Source organism: Microtus ochrogaster, linkage group LG5 (genome assembly GCF_000317375.1).
Source record: "Microtus ochrogaster isolate Prairie Vole_2 linkage group LG5, MicOch1.0, whole genome shotgun sequence".
Classification (NCBI taxonomy): Eukaryota; Metazoa; Chordata; class Mammalia; order Rodentia; family Cricetidae; genus Microtus; species Microtus ochrogaster.
The window spans coordinates 49,976,237-49,995,997 of NC_022031.1; the positions used below are offsets into that span (position 1 = coordinate 49,976,237).

The 19,761-nt window shown below is 43.0% G+C and overlaps 1 protein-coding gene across 4 annotated transcripts in view; it reads right to left on the reverse strand.

The window, feature by feature from the left end:
* Elp1 (elongator complex protein 1) overlaps positions 1–19,761 on the reverse strand; it is a 58,113-nt gene that overhangs the window by 36,024 nt on the left and 2,328 nt on the right. For all 4 annotated transcript variants that reach the window (XM_005362202.3, XM_026786822.1, XM_026786820.1 and 1 more), the window contains exons 2-12: positions 15,989–16,151; positions 14,755–14,907; positions 12,694–12,775; positions 11,575–11,655; positions 9,403–9,488; positions 5,736–5,832; positions 5,383–5,473; positions 4,244–4,367; positions 3,422–3,515; positions 1,496–1,726; positions 328–498 (exon numbers count right to left, since the gene is read on the reverse strand). In XM_005362202.3, the coding sequence (XP_005362259.1) occupies positions 328–498; positions 1,496–1,726; positions 3,422–3,515; positions 4,244–4,367; positions 5,383–5,473; positions 5,736–5,832; positions 9,403–9,488; positions 11,575–11,655; positions 12,694–12,775; positions 14,755–14,907; positions 15,989–16,138 (1,360 nt within the window). In that variant the 5' untranslated portion in view covers positions 16,139–16,151. The remainder of the gene's footprint in view (positions 1–327; positions 499–1,495; positions 1,727–3,421; positions 3,516–4,243; positions 4,368–5,382; positions 5,474–5,735; positions 5,833–9,402; positions 9,489–11,574; positions 11,656–12,693; positions 12,776–14,754; positions 14,908–15,988; positions 16,152–19,761) is intronic.

A 19,761-nucleotide genomic window follows, 5' to 3' on the forward strand; every position in this document is an offset into this window, starting at 1 on the left:
GGAAAAGGCTCTGACTGCTCCTAGGAGAGTCCTAAGATTGTGTGTGATTGTGTACAAAGGAAGGAGAAAGCAGGGAAGTCTGTGAAACAGGATGATGTTGCACGATTCCCAGAGCTGAATGTTATTCTCAAGTAACGGATTCTTCAGGGTCATCAAGGCACAGGGAAATGTATGCATGAACCAAGTAAGACAGAAAGAGAAGCAAATGCAGCCAATTAAATATGATGACGGTGAAAATCAGCGAGACTGGAATTCTGGAAGCACTGGCACGGAGACGACGGCACACTGTGACAACTGTGCAGCAGGGGTCAGGGTGTTTCCACTTACCACACTTGTAGACAGAGATCTGGTTACTGGCATCAAAGACAGCAAGGTCATTGCTCTTTCTGAGGGGCGCAGAGAACATGACTTGATTCACTGGATGTGGGATCAGCAGCCGGTAGGTACACATGGGAGGTGGGATCACAGTCTGCCGGAAGACTGTTACCAACAGCCTGTCTACACAATGAAAATGACGATGAGCCATGTGGGTGTTCGGTGTGTAAAAGCAGACAGGAAGCATCATCATGCAGCAGCTAGTCACGGTAACTTCTGGTGTTTCCTCATTAAGCGTAAAAAGAGCACGGGTGTTTGGAGCTCTGTCTGTGCTGGCTAGTGTGGCCTCCGGATCTACACTGCCCACACTTCAGATGCCAAAGATCAGGGCAAAAAACCCAAGAGGTCAAAGTTCCAGCTTAGAGAGACTAGAGTAACAATACCATCCAAACCAGAAGGGCCACCATTGGGAGGTTGAGGCAGAAGGGCTGCCATGGGTTCCAGGAGCCTGGCCTACACAGGGAACAGCAGGGTAATATACCAAGACTCCATCTAACAAAGGCACCCCCCAACCAATAAAAAGCACTTTCCCATGTACAAATTGGTAATAAGGCATGACTAAGTTCTCTGTATAGAACAGGATTATAGAAATCAGCGTTAAAAGCACTATACAGAACACTTTAGTGTCAAAACTGTCTATAGCAAATTGTCTATGGCTATCTCATTTGGGAATCCAGTTCTCCACCACTGATGGCTACACCTAATTAAAAACACCAATATCCCCACAGAAGATAAATATCTAGGATGTGACTGAGCATCCTAGAGAAAGAGATAAGTTTACAGTGCTTAAAACAAAAAACAAAGGCAAACACAGTGGAATGCACAACCTATACGAGGCTAGCAGACCCCACTGCCCCACCCATATGGCTCCGCTGTTCTCTTCAAAAGTCAGACAAGTCAATGGCTAAGGTTATAAGCATGGTTGAACAGGGAAGCTGGGTGGAGTGGAACTAGGGTTTTTCTGAAGAGTATGTTTTCTATTTAATGATGCTCCCAGTCGTCACACATCAAACACAGCAAACACCAAACAGGTATTTCCCCACTGTTCTGGTTAAACCAGCACATCTGCAGGCCCTGGATCAGGACATGCATGTTCATGACACATTTCCCAGCAGCTTACTTCCGTCAATGACAGCCACATTTGCCAAGTCACTGGCACTATTTCCAGAGCTCCGGTCAGTGGTCCAGTGCCAGTCACAGCATATATAACGCCAGCCCTGACAGAGAATATGCAGCCGGCCCGGCATCACTGGGTCCCACAGCAGAGACACGACCTGGTTCATCCCAGTGGTGCTGAAGGGCAGACTTTGCTTGAGATACCAGTGATAGTTCCCCATGGTCCAGAGCTGAACTGTGTGTGGAGGAAAGGAAAGAAAGGCTATCAGAGACCAGAGGATCGAGCTGCAGAACGGAACAGGGTAGCTTTGCATTTTTCCAAGAATTCTTCTTCCTGTTTGGTCTAAAATAATTCTATAATAATCAATGTCAAAAGATAGCTAAGACAGTATTTCAGGACGTTTTTCCCATGCAAACTTGAGTAAAAGATAACCAGATACAATGTGCATCTAAGCACCATACTACAAGGATACAATTTGAGAAATGTACAGTCCAGAGACATCACTAAGTACAAGCATTGCATAGCATCCTCACATGGAATAAGACGGCTACAGTACCCCTGGGGACACAGTCCTAACACGTGCTCTGCTTAGGCAGGGTCCTTTAAGTGGCACACAACTGCACCAAGGTACTCTAGGCAGGCTCTGGCCAGCGTCACCGTGGTAAGCTGGGGCTAAGATGCCTGTCTTCTTGCAGTAATCTGCATGCAGTTATGGCCCAGGCTATCTAGTATTAACCAATATTCAGCTGCCGGGGGGGGGGGGTTAACATGCACTCAATCATCTCAATATTAAAATGACCAATTATGCCAAAGCTGGCCTTATCAATAAATTAAGAGTTTAACTACATGAAAGAATTTATTTGAACTTCCCCATCAATTCTTAATTTAGTGACCAGAGAAAACATAATAAGAACTGTCTTAAGAACAAATAAGTCAATAAAAATTTTAAAAATAGCATGTATTACATAACTACTAGAGTGGTTTCCACTCCTCATTACTTAAAACATTTCCTTAAAACTTTAAGCAGGGTTGGGGGTTGGCTCAGCAATAGAGGGCTTGCCTCATAAATCTAAGACCCTGGGCTAGTTACCCAGCACTAGGGGAAGAAAGTAAAAAAGACAACATACTTAATCCCAAATCTATACTTAAATACCCAAATACCCTAAAAGCTACACAAAAGCCCACCCCATATGTAACCTAAATGTACTCACTTCTACAGCATTTGCTTCCTGCACTGGTGATTCTGGTTACTCTGCTAACACATGGTGCCCTCCCTGCTCAAGCTCTGAGCCAGATGCTTCTCTGAGAGACTATTTATTTATTTATTATGTATACAATATTCTGTCTGTATGTATACCTGCAGGCCAGAAGAGGGCACCAGACCTCATTACAGATGGTTGTGAGCCACCATGTGGTTGCTGGGAATTGAACTCAGAACCTTTGAAAGAGCAGGCAATGCTCTTAACCTCTGAGCCATCTCTCCAGCCCCCTTCTCTGAGAGACTTTAAAGAAAGAGGTTACCCCCACGATGCATGAAAGTTTTACAAGCAAAACCAGGATTCCCAGGAGAGAAAGAATTCTGTCTCAATACTGTAACACAAAAATCCTGACTAAAGTTACAGCCTGCCACAGAAATTCCCCTACAGGCACAATTTGAGTCAATTCCTTAAAACAGAGCCAGTCTGACCTCTCCTCTCCCCGCCCTCCTCTATCTATATCCCAATGGTTCTGCTTCTCTAGAGAGCTCTGAATAATTCATGACGGAAATCCTCTTGAGATCCAAACCTAACCCCTCCCCATCAGCATCTACCTACTTCAGGCTACACTGAGTTCACCAAAGGCCTAAGGAGGAAAGAGGAAGGAAACCCCACAATCTTCTACTTTGATATAATACATGAAGCATGAACCAAAGTTCAACGGCTGTCATACCATAACTTTTCAGAATAGGATGGTTTTCCCTTGGAAGGTCTTCTAGCCACACAGCAAGCACAGTAGAATCTGCGTTCCACAGCAAGTCATTTACCTGGTAAGGACAAAAGACACCCCTGACCTTCAGCCTCTGTCTACTTCAAACTCTTTATAATAGCTGAATCCCCTGCACGCAAAAACTAAGTAACTCCACAAAACTGGAGCTGACCTCCAGCTCTAAGTTAGTAATCTACAGTTGTTAAACCAATTTGTGAAACTGGTATTATAAAAAGGACTTAAGATATGCATTATGCTTAAAGATTTAAACACAAATTTAACAAAAAGCAATGTAACATTTTTAGAAAAATCAAGAAATTTGACTATTAGACACAGTAATATCTCATACTACATTAAATATAGTAATTATTATATTAGTCATACATACTTAATACTAATTATGATACAACAGAGGTAAAAATGTAGTTTCATTAAAAAAAACTCTCAAAAATTTACACAAGATTATCCGACATAATTTTTTAAAAATTTTACATAATTAAAGGTTTCATGTGTCCCCACCCACGATTTTAAGTACATAAGCTATCTGCTTAATGTTTAAATATTTATCGCTGGGAAAGTTAGTCATCAAAATAAACAGCAAGAACTAGTATTTCTCTTTCCTTTCTGTGATTTTTCTTAGCAGAGAAGAAATGCCACTTCTGTTCTAAGAGTCAAGAGCCATCTTTTCTACACAGCAGCCTCCATTCCTAACCTCTGGCAACCCCAAACCTCTGCAGCCAGGAGGGCTCTAACTGGACGTTGAGCCCAGACACTTCAGACACTTACTTTAACTTCATCTTTGAAGAAAGGAAGTGTAAATTGGCCATGAAGAAGTCCGTTTTTCTCAAGAAACACAACATCTTGCTGGTTGGGTTTATCTTGAGTAGATGCAATCAAACTGCCTGAGGGTCTTAAAGAAAAGCCAGAGTTAGAGCAGTCAAAAGCTCGTCCTGCTGGCTGAGCGCAGAGAGGACTGACAAAAAAAGAGTCATTTTTTTCTCAGAAGAAAAAAAAAATTAAAAGTCCCCTTTTCTAGACAGGAAGAGGGGTGTGTGTGTGTGTGTGTGTGTGTGTGTGTGTGTGTGTGTGTGTGCGGGGTGATGATTCCGAGAAAGTTTGAAGCCCACCATTTGTGTTCTGACAAGCAGTTCACCCCAACATGGAAGAGGAAAAAATAGCAAGGCACCATTTGCACATAGTCTGTTTTATTTAAATTGCAAGTGAATGGTTAAAAAAAAAAAAGAAGTCTATTTTCTCCACCATTTTAAGCATGACATCCTAAGTAATCTTCTTTCTCAGTAGCATGGATCATGAACGTTCCACGCTTAGGCAGGGACTGCACCATTTCTCTTCTGAGATTGTCTTAGTCCACCTGCCTCATTTGCATTTTTCTCCAATGTTTTCATTCAAACACTTAAGTAACACCCAGTCCCACCAGTATTAACTGGTGGGAAACAAGGTATCTGCAACCTAAAGGCCTACTGGATTTGAATGTGACAGATGCTGCAGCAGTAGGTGCATTTATTCTATCTATAGCTATATGCACCTAAAACAGGCAAGCTGTAATCCGCACAAAGCCCTGCACCGAGGAAGCCAAGGGAAGGCAGGCAATCGAGTCTAGCCTTCAGATTTCTCAGCCAGCGACGGCCTGCTGTGGGATCTCTCTCCAGAGGAAAGCGGCTTTTCACCCAGGTCTCAGAAAAGCCCCCCTAGTCCCATAGAGCCTCCCACAAGAGGACTAGATGCACTGCTTGCTGTTTCCCACGATGGTCCCATCAACAGTGATAACCTTTGCAGAAGGCTAGAGATGCAACCAGTGTGGGGCCTGGGATGAGGGACCCTGTGAAGAACCCAGGATCCAGCTGAGTTCAGGGAAGGGATGGAAGGGGAAGCAGGAAGAACCCTAAGCTCATTCTCATACTCACTTCCAAGCCAGGTGGGGCCCCAGTCCTGGCACAGGCTCGCTGGTTGAGTGCAAAGTAAACTCTCGGTTCCATACTCTGATCTTCCGAGCCCCTGCAAGGGAGTGGAGTGAACAAACACACACACTCAGAGCATAACTCTCACGTGCACCTGCCCTACATGCTCAAGTTTGCACTGGGTAGGTGACGCCAGACCAGCCAGCCTCAAAGCACTCTTCTAATCCTAAGCCACTGCCATCCAAGACAGCACCTCTTCCCCACTCTGTGTAATCAATACTCTGTTCAAAGCAAAAGGAAAAAAAAAACTTTTCTAAAGCTTAATTAAATAAAATTTTAAGTGTAATTTATTTCCATACCTGTTTGTGGGCAAACAACACTCACAGCAAAAAACTGCCCATCCCCACGCCAGGTAATATGTGGTCTGTGGTCATCCCAGGGCAGGGCAGACTCATGCTAAAGAGAGAAACACCAGTATTACTGGGGAACCATGATCCCAAGTCAAACAACCCTTGGCCACCAAATATTCATCTTTTATATGACACTGACACTAGAATATGGCTTCAGAGACTCTCTTGGAACCTTTCTAGAAGGGCTCTTAATCCTAGAAATCAAGAATAATTTAAAAACAAAATAAACATAGCCTTCCTTCTTTGGGCATTAGAGGTACGGCAAATACAGGTATTAAATGCAATCAGCGAGGGAAGCGGTTAGGAAACTACGGCAAGGGAAGAAGTCTTCTGTCAAAATGTAGTCATAGCTCTATTTCATGGGTAGAGAAGAACCAGCAGCATTCACTGCAGCATACACAGGATACAGCAATCCTGCTCTTGGCAGTATGGGCTGAAGAAGGGTCTCCTGTGCCACTTGTGTCTCTAGCCATGAAGTAGCCAAGCTTATGAGTGGGAGAAAGGTGAGCACCAGGCACATCTCCCATCCCAGTGGTTGCTCCACTTCAAAATACTGCTAGCTCTGCTCGGCCACAGATTAGATCTGGGTAGACTACACCGTGTATTACTAAGATGCTGTCCTTTGGCATAAAACACAGACTTCCTCTAGTGTAAGGTTGTTGTGAAGCAGTTTTCTCTAAGATGACGCATTCCTTCTTGCAGGGAAGCTCCTTAAGCAGGAAGGTTAAAAACTCAAAATAGCTTCAAGAAGTCCCTGAAACTGACTAGATTCACTAGGCCCCTCCCTCCTGGTGTGGAGGTCCTTCTGTATATGTATTGCTTTTATTGGTTAATGAATAAAGAACTGGCTTGGCCTATAGCATAGAAGGAGGAAGGCGAGGTCAAGAAGAAGCCATGGATTCACCACCTGAGACAGACGCTAGGAATTTCAGCTGGTAAAACTCAGCCATGTGGCGATACACAGATTACTAGAAATGGGATATAGTAAGATGTAAGAGTTAGCCAATGAGAAGCTAGAGCTAATGGGCCAAACAGTGATTTAAACAATATAGTTTCTGTATGATTATTTTGGGTCTAAGCAAGCCAGGTGGCCAGGAGGAACAAGTGACCCTTCCTCCAGCACCCTTAAAGCAATAAAGCTGAAGGCTTATCTCAGACAAGTCAAGCAACAAAGACTCTGAGACTAGGCCAGTAGCTTCCTGGGAAAAGCAGAAACCAGCTAAGCTGCCTGGAAAAGGTTCAGACTAGAGTCACTTGGAATGGACCCTCTCCAACCTGTTGAGCTGCTTGTAGGCTATCCAGTATACTCTAGGTTTCCCAGGTTTTGTGACTGTCAAAGCTGGGGTGGACCTTGATAATGCAGCTGACTTTGAGTCTTTTCTGCTCCTGTAAGTAACCTCTTACCCACAGTCCAGAATATAACTCAATGCAATTCACTGGTTTGGGGCTGGAAAGATGGCTCAGTGAAAGAGCACTGGCTGCTCTTTCAGAGGACACAGGTTCAATTCCCAGCACCTACATGGCAGCTCACAACTGTTTGTAAATCCAGCTCCAAGTGATTTGACACCCTCACAAAGACATACATCAGGCTAAAACACCAATCACATAAAATGAGAATATAAAAACCATTTTAAAATTCACGGGTTCAGCCAGTTGGACTCTGGTGGCATCTGTACTTTAGTCTGTCCTGGGAGCCTATTCTGGGGTGAGTAGACATGTGTTGTGCCTCCCTAGGAAAAACATTGTCATGAACAGGTTGAAGACTGAAATGTGTAACAAACAACATATCTAGAAGTAATGAAAAGATGGGGCTGCAGAGATGGCTTGGGGACTAAGAGTATATAGGCCTCTGCCAGAGGACCCAAGTTTGGTTCCCAACACCCTTGTTGGGTGGCTCACAACCGCCTGTTACTTTGGCTCCAAAGGACCCAACATCTCTGGCTTCTATGGGCTCCTGCACTCACATGAACACACCTAAACTCACAAACACACATAGACAATAGAAACAAAAATCTTTAAAAATATATGAAGGACAGAGAAATACAAAGAGGAATAAAGATGTTCATCTATCCTAGAGGAACAGCTCCTAAGAACTGTAAGAGATTACATTACGCTTCTACTGTTCAGCCCCAACCCTGGCAGTCTGAAGGTCTTCTTCACACCCACACCTCATCTCTATCCTACAGCTGTCCCTTCTAAAGGTTTCAGAGTTGAGACGTTCGTACCACCGTACCACCTACTCCCTCCTTCGTCCCCAATAGTGTCTACTGAAAAGAGCTCCCCACAGCCATTCCTGATTCCCTCAGTCAACAGAACACAGGAGCCAGAGAACAATAAGGAAGATGAACCAGATTCTGTTGCTATGGAAACCCCCAACAGTTCCCTATGTCAAACGCAGTGAAGGCAAAAGTGGCACCACGGGGCTACAAGTATGCCCATCCTTACCACTTCTCTGACGTTTCTCCTACTATCCAGTCCCTCCTCAACGTCTTTGAGGAAAAAAAACAAAACAACAACCAACCTTAGCGTTTTCAGTACTCGTAGGTCCCTCTGCCTAGAACACTTTCTGGATAGCGACAAGCTCATGCCTTCACTTCCTCCAGGTCCATAATCAAATGGCACCTGCTCTGCATGGCTCCCACGTCCCACCTGCTGGTATCCAGCACTCCCCATCCTGCTCTATTTTCCCTGAATGTCATATAGGACTGTCTTGGTTAGTAGGGTTACTATTGCTATGATGAAATATCATGTCCAAAACAAAGCAAACTGGGGGGAAAGGGTTTATTTGGTTTTCACTTTAAGACTGCAGTTCAGCATTGAAGGAAGTCGGGGCAGGAACCTGGAGGCAGGAGCTGATGCAGAGGCCATGGAGGGTGCTGCTTACTGACTTGCTCAGCCTGCTTTCTTATAGAACCCAGGACTACCAGCCCATGGATGTCACCACCCACAATGGGCTGGGCCCATCAATCACTAATTAAGAAAATGCTCTACAGGGTTGCCTACAGCCCAATCTTATTGAGACGTTTTCTCAAGTGAGGCTTCCTCCTCTCAGACGACTTTAGCTCGTGTCAAGTTGACATAAAAGTATCCAGGACGATCACCGTCAGCTTAACGTCTGTGCTCTCCCAGAGTGGGCATGCCACTGCAGATAGCGGGTTTTGTTTCCTATCATGTATTCAATATCTCACACAGAGTGCAGCATATGTAATCCTTAATAAACATGTTTTAATTAGTGGCAGAACTCATTACAGAAAGCAAGAAAACATGAAGTGACTTCACTGAGCCCAGCAAAGTACCAGCAGGGAATACTGAGTGCTAAAGAGACACAATCTAATACCAGACCATTCCCATGAGCGTTGCTTCTGAGTAGGCAATGGGTTTTAAATCTGTTTCCTGAAAGCTGTACCTTTTAAGTAAAGGCCTTTAAGAAAGAAAAATTAATGAGACAAATTAAAGTATTCCACTGAACAGTGAGAGTGAATACAGTACATTAGGAAGAGAACAGTATCTCTCTGGGTAACTCATTTCCAGAGGGCACTGTCAGGAGATATTGGTATGACTCTCTCAACTATGGAGTGCTCCAGGGATGATAGAACTGAACAGCTAGCAAACTTACCACCTGCACCGGAAAGGCTGCTTGCCTGCCTTCTGAGCCCTGGAACTGCGTCTCCCTACTGCCCCATCCGAGAGTGACAAACTTGCCTAAAAGACAAGCAATAAGCAGATGAAATCAAAACAAAGTCGTTTCATTCATTCTTCATGAAGGTAGTTACTGACAACTCAATATCCTGAGCATCAGTCATTATGTTAAAAACCGAGCTTCATAATGATACACAGCAATGATCTTGAGAGTGTGAGATGCCCTTATCTTGGAAAGCATGACACAAGTCACAAGTCTGACCAAATGATTAGTCAGAATGAACTATGAAGAATTTATAAACTATGTCCATGAATCACAGAGCAAATAAATCAAAACAACAGCTAGGAATGAAATTCTAATGTTTTGTGTTGACGGTGGAAGGGGCTACAGGTCATCAAATGTAGTTCCTCATTAGACTTATCCAAGACTCTGGAAACTCTGCAGTTCCACCAGGGCCCTAGAGTCTTCCAGCACTGTCTGCATCTGCTCCCTAAACAAGGTCAGAAGATTGCAAGATTCTCTGTACACCACCGATCTGAAGCCAGAATCCTGCATGTATGTACTACGCATGCATGGTAAACCTTCATAGCCAGAAAACATCCATGAAAGAATTCACCATCCACACCCACATACCAGCAGGTCTCCATTTTCCTTCTCTGTTTTTATTCTCATCATACAAACGTTTGGGGTCACAGCAAACTCTTTTCCTCTTCTATGACATATCCAAAGTCTATTTCTAACAATTTTCAGGCTGATAGTTCTCATGTTAGATATGGATAAAAGGAAAACACAAATGTATACTCCAAAAGTTTCTGAGCTAATTGCAAAAACTGTACTCATATGCTTGATGAGCACTAGATTCTTCCTGAATCCATTTCTTCTTCTAGGTCCACACTCATCCTCAGGAACCTACTCGTCACCGTGTCTGTAATCTTTCTAACGCACACACACCACTAAGACCCGACTTATTAGAAATACACAAACAAGATGACCACAGCATATAAACCCCACCAATATCCAAAATCATTTAGCCCTGCAATCCTGTCCTAGCGCCCCAGCATGCTGCCTATGCCAAGGTCCCTGAATAAAGCGTGGTGCCCATAGGGAACAACTGCCTTGGTCTAGTACTCTACTCTTAATCCTTGTCTATCAAATATCAATCACAAGGTAACTGAGACTCAGCTCAAGCCTCTAGCCACCTTCCATCTCCAGTGATGTTTTCTCCTCTCTTATGGCTCCCCTAATACTTACACATCAAATCATCACTGAACCTGTGTCATACGCTCTAGGGAAAGCGAACAGCTTAACGGTGCTTCCAGTGCTCAGAGCACTCCTCGATTTGATTCTAAGGATTTAGCTAAAAGGCACCTGTAGTATTATTTTGTTTTAGTTTGTTTTGGTTCTTGGTTTTTAAAGACAGGGTTTCTCTGTGTATTCCTGGACACCCTGGAACCTACTTTGTGGACCAGGCTGACCTGTAACTCACAGAGACTCGCCTGCCTCTGTCTCCTGAGTGCTAGGATTAAAGATGTGCACCCCCACCACCCAACTCTGAAGGAATGAAAAGAGCAGTGTCCAAATGCTACCCTGGAGTGGGTAAGGTGGGAAGTGTGAAGTCAGCCCGTGGTTAACGGCTCAGACACAGCCCCTCACAGTCCTCTTTCAATCAGGTCAGCTGACAGAGCTCCTTACAGTCACAAGTATCTCCTCTCCCTGACCCATCAATATACTCACAGCCTCAGAGGCCAAATGATCTTGGCCAGATCTTAGCAAGAACAAAATCTGAGAGTCACATGGAAAGTGAAGATTCTGATCGAGCTGGCATGGAGAAAACACTGCCTTCTCCCACACTATCTCTTTCTTGTGGTCTATGAAACTGTACTCCAAACATGCTCTTCTTATTCTAACTTGAACAATACTTTTCCTGTAATTCTCATCTAAGTCTTTCCTGAGATTTAAGTAATGTCCAGGAAACCTTAAGCACAGAATACTGAGAAAGCCACCTCTCAGATCTGAAGAGACAGGGGGTTTATGTCTGCTACGAACTGGGATGACTGAAGTTCTTGGGCATATGGCAAGTATTATGCATAAGAAAATGAGTAGAACTGAGGAACTTCAGGTTAGAGCTTGATTCAGACCAACGCCTACCTTCACCAAAATCTTCCTGGTGGATCTGCTGCTCTGCGATCACTTCAAAGGCTCTTGTCATCATAATCAGGGTCTGCTGACCTTTGGGGAACAAATCAAAAACTTTCTTGTTCCTGTAATAAATCAACCATTCCAAGTGTCTAGAGCATTGGAAGATACACAGAAGATATAGAAGACAAGGGGATCTACATAGCACCAACACTCAGAGGAGTTACGGTCAGACGGGGTGGAGAGAACACAGCATACAAACTGCTCTGAAGCACAAGCTCCAGTGGGCCAGTCACCAGATGCTATTCTTAGTGACTGATTGTATGGAACCCAACATGAAAGTCCTCAGAGCCCTCCTCTATACTTTAAAACCTCCTAGTTTTCCAAGACACTTCTGCAGAAATAAATTGAACTCTGAAAAAACGAGTATCAAGGGAAAAGAAAAGCAGGCACCCAGAAGAGCTGTGAAAAGGTGTTTACAGACAGGCTCGACTGCTACCCCAGGCCTGAAAACCCGAGCTTGATCCCTAAAACCCATGTGGTGAGCCGGCTTCTGCAAGTTGTCCTGTGACGTCCACATCCACTCTGTGGCATATGCACCTACACCCACGGCCTTGGTGTTACTACAGAGGTCCCTAATTAGTAAAATGAATCCAAGAGCAAGCAAAGACAAGAAGCTCATGCAGAGTCTAGGAGGGTTCTGTAAAGGTTTCTCAAAGAATGGGAACTGGCTCATGAAAAAGAGTAATCAGGAGGAAAATCTGTGGGGGCTTAAAGGCTTAAAAAAGGTTAAAACTCAACTGCAAAATGCATACAAAATCAACAAATGTGAAGGAAGCTGAGCACACTCCTGCGTTTAGAGTGGGTTAACACTGCTGACACTGATGGCTCCCACTGTGAACTCAGCAGATTCCTCAGCTCTCAACCCTGCTTCTCAGTCCCAAAGGCTATAAAGCTGTATAACAACTGGTGTGCTAGCAGAGAGATAAGACTTAAGAATAGATTAACTTGGCTTTATTCTGCAATCACTGTCCCAAGAAGTTTCCGAAGTTTCCAAACCTAAGGAGACTGTATGACATCAGGAGCAAGTTTTACACTGCCAGTTAGGCAAGGCACCAGTGACAACTTTACCTGTGACAAGCAGCACCAGTTCTTGATCAGGACTCCAGCTCATGACAGAGATACCATTGGCCACGCTCCCAACACATTCCAGCTGCATCAGAGAAGAATATCAAAAACGGATATGATAGTTAGAACACCATTGCCTGAATGAAGATTTACATATGGACTCAACCAAAACAATCAAAATGTAAAACCCGAAACTGAAAAGATCCACGAGATGTGCCTTCAGGAACAGCTGTTGAGACACTGGACACAAAATTAAGCATAGTGAGCAGAAGGGACACAAGTCTCATGAATGAGATAAAGCAATGCTGCTCGGAAAGGCTTGTTACTATTAAGGTCCTTGGGAAATAAAGTGACTCTAAGAGCAAGATCTCTGTGATTCTGAGGCCGACCTGGTCTACAGACTGAGGCACAGGACAGCCAGGACTACACAGTGAAATCCTGTTTTGAAAAAACAAAATAAATAAATAAATTGCATTAAAGAACCCAAAACAAGGCTTGGCATAATATAAACAATTAGTAATTACAAGCTGTAATTATTATCTCACTCTAAGTAACACTGCAGCTCCCGTGACACAAGCAGGGCTGAAAAGATGACAACTGACAGCCACAGCGGCTCAGCTCGGGAGGCAGAGGGAGACTGCTTTGAGTTCCAGGCCAGCCAGGTCTACACAGAGAAACCCTGCCTTGAAAAAAACCAAATCAAACTAGGGAGGGGGGAGATAGCAAATGAATTGGGCAATCTTTTTGTGATTGTTCCTGTTGAAATAATGGCACTCCACCAGCCTCAGCTTTCTGAGTATTGGGACTGTAGGCATGAGACACCATGCCCTACACTTCAAAGAAGTATTTTAAAAAGATCAGGAAATTATACTACTAAGAAGGTAAGAAAAGAAGCTCAGTGGGTAAAAGTGCTTTTTGCACAAGGCTGCCAACCTGAGTTCAAACCCCAGAGCCTGCATGGTGCAAGGAAAGAACTGACTCCCACAGCCTGCCCTCACCTCCGCACCTACCATGGTACAAGGAAAGGACTGACTCCCACAGCCCGCCCTCACCTCCGCACCTACCATGGTACAAGGAAAGGAAAGGGCTGACTCCCACAGCCTGCCCTCACCTCTGCACCTACCATGGCATGGCCTCTCATGCATTCACCTTGTACACACAAAAATAATAAATTAACTTTTTTTTTTTTTTTTTTTTAAAGAAAAGGGGTTGAAAGACAGTTCAGAGGTTAAGAGTACTGGCTGCTTTACCAGAGGACCCAGCTTCAATTCCCAGCACCCACAGAGCAACTCACAATCATCTGTAACTCCAGTTCCAAGGGATCTGAAGCCTCCTCTGGCCTCCACAGGCACCAGACATGAATGTGGTGCACAGACACATGGAAGGAAAACACTCATACATATAAATTTTAAAAAATTAGAAAAAAAAAGATAAGAAGGGCAAGCCAGCACTTAAGATGCAAAGGAACTCTGAGAGTTTGAGGCCAGTCAGGAAGACCCTGTGACAAAGAAAAAAAAAGGGGGGGGGGGGACAAAATAGAATGAAGTAAAAAAAAAAAAGGGAAGGAAATCCATAAAATGAGACTCATTCTAGGTGAAAAGATAATAGGCTGCGGCCTAACTCCCTCCAGCCCCACACTCTTCCCAGTGCACTACAAGATAACTAGCACAGTAATACATACATATTATGCATGCAATAGTGTGACTGTGGTGCTTGTATTAAAGGACTCTAAATTACCAATCAGATTTCGTAACAGAAAACATAAATCAATTAAAGAATTCAGACTTCCTCAACTGAGAAATTCAGGTAAGAGGTAGAACACCACAAAAGTTTTTATTCAACTTTTAAGTTCTAATTTGAAATGTAACATCCCAATTGTCCTATTTGATAAATACAGGCAGTAGACTTAACTAAATTTGTTTTTTAACTACTGAAATTAAGGTAAGGCCATTTAATTTCCAAGTGTTTCAATACCATTGGCTATAAATTAGAAGACCCAACACAAAGCGAGTAAGAGCTCAGCTAGGCTACCTGACACTTCCTCCTCACTGGCCCTTAACCCACCTGGCGCGTGCTGAGGTTGCAGAGGATGACATCCCCAGAGGCAGTGGCCACACACACGGACTCCTGATCCGGCAAGCCCTGAATGCCCACAATGCAGCCACTCCCATCCTCTGGAAGAAAGCGTTCTGCCACCAAAGAAATTTCAGTCTTCACCTTTCACAAAAACATATACGTAAGCAGATTAGTGTTTACATTCAAGAGCCATCTGATTTCCAGAAATAAAATGTTTCTCCCTAGATTAAAACCCAAACTTTCATTTCAAAAATGATACAACTCTATTGTCTTCAACAAGAATAGCTGATTTAACCTTTTTTTGCAAAACAAATGCTAAAAAAATAGTCTCTTTAAAAATATCCAATAAAAAATAAAGCTAATTACTATGCCCCTTTTAAAAATACTTATTTATTTATTTAATGTACATTGGACTTTGCCTCTATGTGTATCTGTATGACAGTGTGAGATCCCCTGGAACTAGATTTATGTTGTGAACTGCTACATGGGATGCTGGGAACTGAACCCAGGTCCTTTGGAAAAGCAGCCAGTGCTCTTAACCTCTGAGACAAGACATCTCTCCAGGTCATGACTATACTCTTTATGCACTTTTTTTTTTGTCAATGGAGAGATCAAATCCAGGGCCTATACCATTGGGCTACATGCCCAACCCCCTAAATACAGTTTCCTAAGATTTCTACAATGTGGGCAAAGAAAACAATTCACCTAAATAAAACACATGAGTAGCAACAAATAATCAAGGAAACATTGAAATCAGCTTACAATTTTCAGAAATATCCACAGTCAGTTCAAGCACTAAGAACTGGGATTTTAGTCCATCTGGGTTAGAAGCCTAAACATGCTTAAAAGACTGCAAGTCTGGGGTATAGGGTTCCAAATCCCAGCACCACAAAATAAATAAAATGTAAAAGGCCCATGGACAATATTCATGTGCATTCCTAATTGATCACTATTATAATGCAAATTCACAGTAGGCAGGGTAAAATGTGAGGTGACCCACATAAACGATAAGGTCAAAGCTTTGCCAGCTTGTCTTACAAGATCAGCAGAGTTCAAAGTTGGCTACTATTTAAGTTCTATCTAGTAAGCCGTCTACAAACAGCAAAGAGGACAACTACGCAGGAATCCGTGAATTGCTTTGGATCCAGAGAGGGGGACCAGCGGGGAGAAGAAAACAAGCACAGGGCCAAGCCAGGAGCTGGCATCTTCATCGGTGACTTACTTCTCTTTGCTCAGGATCCACTTCAATCAGCCCACATTCGGAGCCAATGAGCACTGTCCCCCGTTCAGTTCGGAGACAGAAACATTGAGGTTTCCCTCGTGCTGGAATGTCCCTAAATTCCAGAGTCCGGAACAACTTCAGGTTTCTCATGATGAAGCAATTTCTGAGGAAAAACAAATATCCCTTGATGAAACATGAATGCCTACAAGAGTGACCTTAAAGTGATAAATGGCCATACTCATCTCAAGCATGATCCATGGAACAGAGGTGTGGTTATTAGAGTAACAGGGTACTCACTGTTCACGCAAACATACCAGCACACACACAATCACACTCTCATCCTAGAGGGACCAGTTTTACACACGGCTAAAGTGGATATTAAATTATATGTCAAATCTGGAGACATAATCAAATGATAACCACAGTATAGACTATTACTGTTACCATGATCAAATCACCATATTCCATATCCCTCCCCATGAACCTGGATTCTATTCATCAAAATCTATGCTGCCCTGTGTCCAAAGCATCCACGATATGGATTCTATAGCAAATTAATAGGACTCACTTCTCCCCATTACCTGTCAGTAACTGTGACTACCATCCTACCAATTAGCCTTTACGTTTATGGAGACCCTGGGTCCCTGTCTCTGGTCCGGGCAGAGCCAGCCTCACCACTGCCGTCCCTGAGGCAGGAGCAATAATCGAGTATGCTATATGTCCAGACACAGAAATCCAGCCCCAGGCCTCATCTGGAGTTCCTGAGTTTGAATACTAGTATTACAGGGACATTCTCCCAAGAGTTAGGTCCTGATGATGCCAACATGCTGAAGGCTTCCCTCAGCATGCCTTCTAAATTACTTCAGCGTTCCCTTCACTTTTTCTTCCTCCAATAGTTATTTAATTAATTCTTCATAATAAATCCTGCTGAATAAATCCTTCATAATACTCTGTGGTCTCTACTTTTCTGACTGGACTCCAACAGATAAACACAACAAAACAATTTGAACTTTTTTTTTTCTTTTTTTCTTTTTTTTTTTTCGATTTCTTGAGACAGGGTTTTTCTGTAGCTTTGGAGCCTGTCCTAGAACTCGCTCTGTAGACCAGGCTGGCCTCAAACTCACAGAGATCCACCTGTCTCTGCTTCCTGAGTGCTGGGATTAACGGTGTGCACCACCATCACCCGGCACAATCTGAGTTTTTAAAAATCACTGAGTTCAGGTCTATAAAGAAGGCTCAAAGGTTAATTGATGTGGTATTCCCTTCTGTATGCTATGAATATGTTCTATTACTATTGGTTAATAAAGAAGCTGCTCTGGCCTATAGCAGGGCAAAATATAGCCAGGCTGGAAAAGATATATCGAGGAAGCAGGCAGAGTCAAGGAGACGCCATGTAGCTGCCAAAGGAAAAAGATGCCAGTTGCCAGTCAGAACCTTACCAGTACACCACACGTCTCATGGCAGTAAACAGATTAATAGAAATGGGTTAATTTAAGATGTAAGAGTTAGCTAGAAATAGGCAGAAGCTATTGGCTAAGCAGTGTTGTTATTAATATAGTTTCTGTGACTATTTCGGGTCTGGGCAGCCTGGAACGAATGAGCAGTCTCTGGTTACAAAATAGCACACCAACGTGGGGCAGCTACATCCACAGAAAACCTAAGAGAGCTTGGAAAAAAACTCTAGACACAAAAAAACAAGAGTTTAGCGCAGCTTCTTGGTAGCCACATTTTCCCCCCCTGGATGGCTCTCTTTGCTGGGTGTGAACAGGGGCATCATGGCTCCTTTAAGAGATGTCTTCTGTGCAGCTTATTTAGGGGTGGGCTTCCTGGTTTGTGCTAGTTGCACGAACAGCTCTGATTCTTTCAAGAGACTGAGTACTTAAATGGGGTCTGTGAGTAGTGTGTTACAACTGCTTAATGGAGAAGTAGACCCACTGTGACTCTTGAGTTGGGGCCATGGGTATGGCTCTCTGAGGCAGTGAACATGCCTCCATCATGTTGGACGGGGTGAAGCCAACAGGCAGAGCCATGGAGTTGGTCCTAGCCACACCCACTTAGCATTTAAAAGAAAAAAAAACGTTCTTGGTCAAAAAATAATTACAGATATGCATGCAATAACGACAAATTCAGATGGAAAAGCCCCCTAAATGAGTCGCAGTGTTGAATAAATGTACATAGTCTTGAGAGAGAGGAGAAAGAGCATAGACAGTTATAATATAAAAGAGTACAAACAGTCATAGATTAAAGGAGTAAAAATAATAAATATTAAACTTGTAGAAAAAGTAATAGAGGGGCTAGACAGATGGCTCAGAGGTTAAGAGCACTGACTGTTCTTCCAGAGGTCCTGAGTTCAATTTCCAGCAACCATATGGTGGCTTACAACCATCTGTAATGAGATTTGGTGCCCTCTTGCGGCCAGCAAGCATACAGACAGAAAATTGTATAAATAATAATAAATCTTTTAAAAAAAGAAAAAGTAATAGAGTATTAAAAGTAAGCCACATAATGGTGGAATACACAGAGAGTCTGGATTATGTATATTATTGTGTTATCTTTGACTTTTTTTTTTACTGTGAATGAGCTAAGTACAGAGAGAGATTTGATTCTGGGGGCTGCTAAGCTAAACCAACATAAAGGAATCTTGACTTCAAAATTTGGGCCTAAGGTTATGTTTTGGAAAAGAGGTTCTGCTTTTGTTTCCACAGAGGATAAAAAGCTGGGGATTCCCTACCAGCTAATATAGTTTGATCAAACAAGACCCCCTGAAACAATGGCCCAGAAAGTCCAACATCCATGACAGCTTCAGGACTGCTGGCTGAGATGGACCTACCACATAGGATACCCCTTAAAAGACCTGAGTAGCAACACCCCAAATCAGCAGGAAGTAGTCTAAAGAACAATGCCCAAATACCCTAAATGACTATTTATAAATGTTTGCTTACATTTAAAGGGAAATATGTTATAGAGATGAAAACTTTGCATTGGTATAGATCTTGGTCTATTTATTTATTTATTTATTTATTTATTTGTTATGTATACACTATTCTGTCTGCATTTATGCCTGCAGGCCAGAAGAGGACACCAGACCTCATTACAGATGGTTGTGAGCCACCACGTTTGGAAGAGCAGGCAATGCTCTTAACCGCTGAGCCATCTCTCCAGCCCTATTGAGACAAATTTAAGGTCAATTTTGTTATATGTATTTTTCTGCTCTTGATTAAAGTATTATATTTTTGCAGCTCATTTAAAAATGTAATGCATAATTAAGAAATACAGGCTAATAGTCATCTACAATAGTCAATTTTGAAGTCATGTTAGTTAGGTTTCTAGACGTACAGAGATATATTTCCGATGGATAGTTATTCTTCAAACCTTTCAACGACCAGCAGAATATGCATTTAAAATGTTTAAAAACTTAGGACTTTTCATGACAATGAGACACATCTGCTCCTGGCAGCACCAATCTACTTCAAGAGGATGATGGGCATTGAAGAGGCTCCTTATGGAGTTGGTTAGTTATTTGGGCAAGAAACTGCTTTTTCCTGGACTGTTTGATGTTAAGCTATATATAAACTGGATATGCAGGACCTGTAGAAAGATGACTGCTGAAGTTGCCTAAAAAAGGTGAGATGGTCCTTTGGGGTTCCTGCTTTATGAAAGAGTCTGCCATACATTCTTCAGGACACAGAGGAAAAGTGACTGACAAACTGCCAATATAGGCAGACCTGTCTTTTTTTTTTTTTTTTTTGTGGTTTTTTCGAGACAGGGTTTCT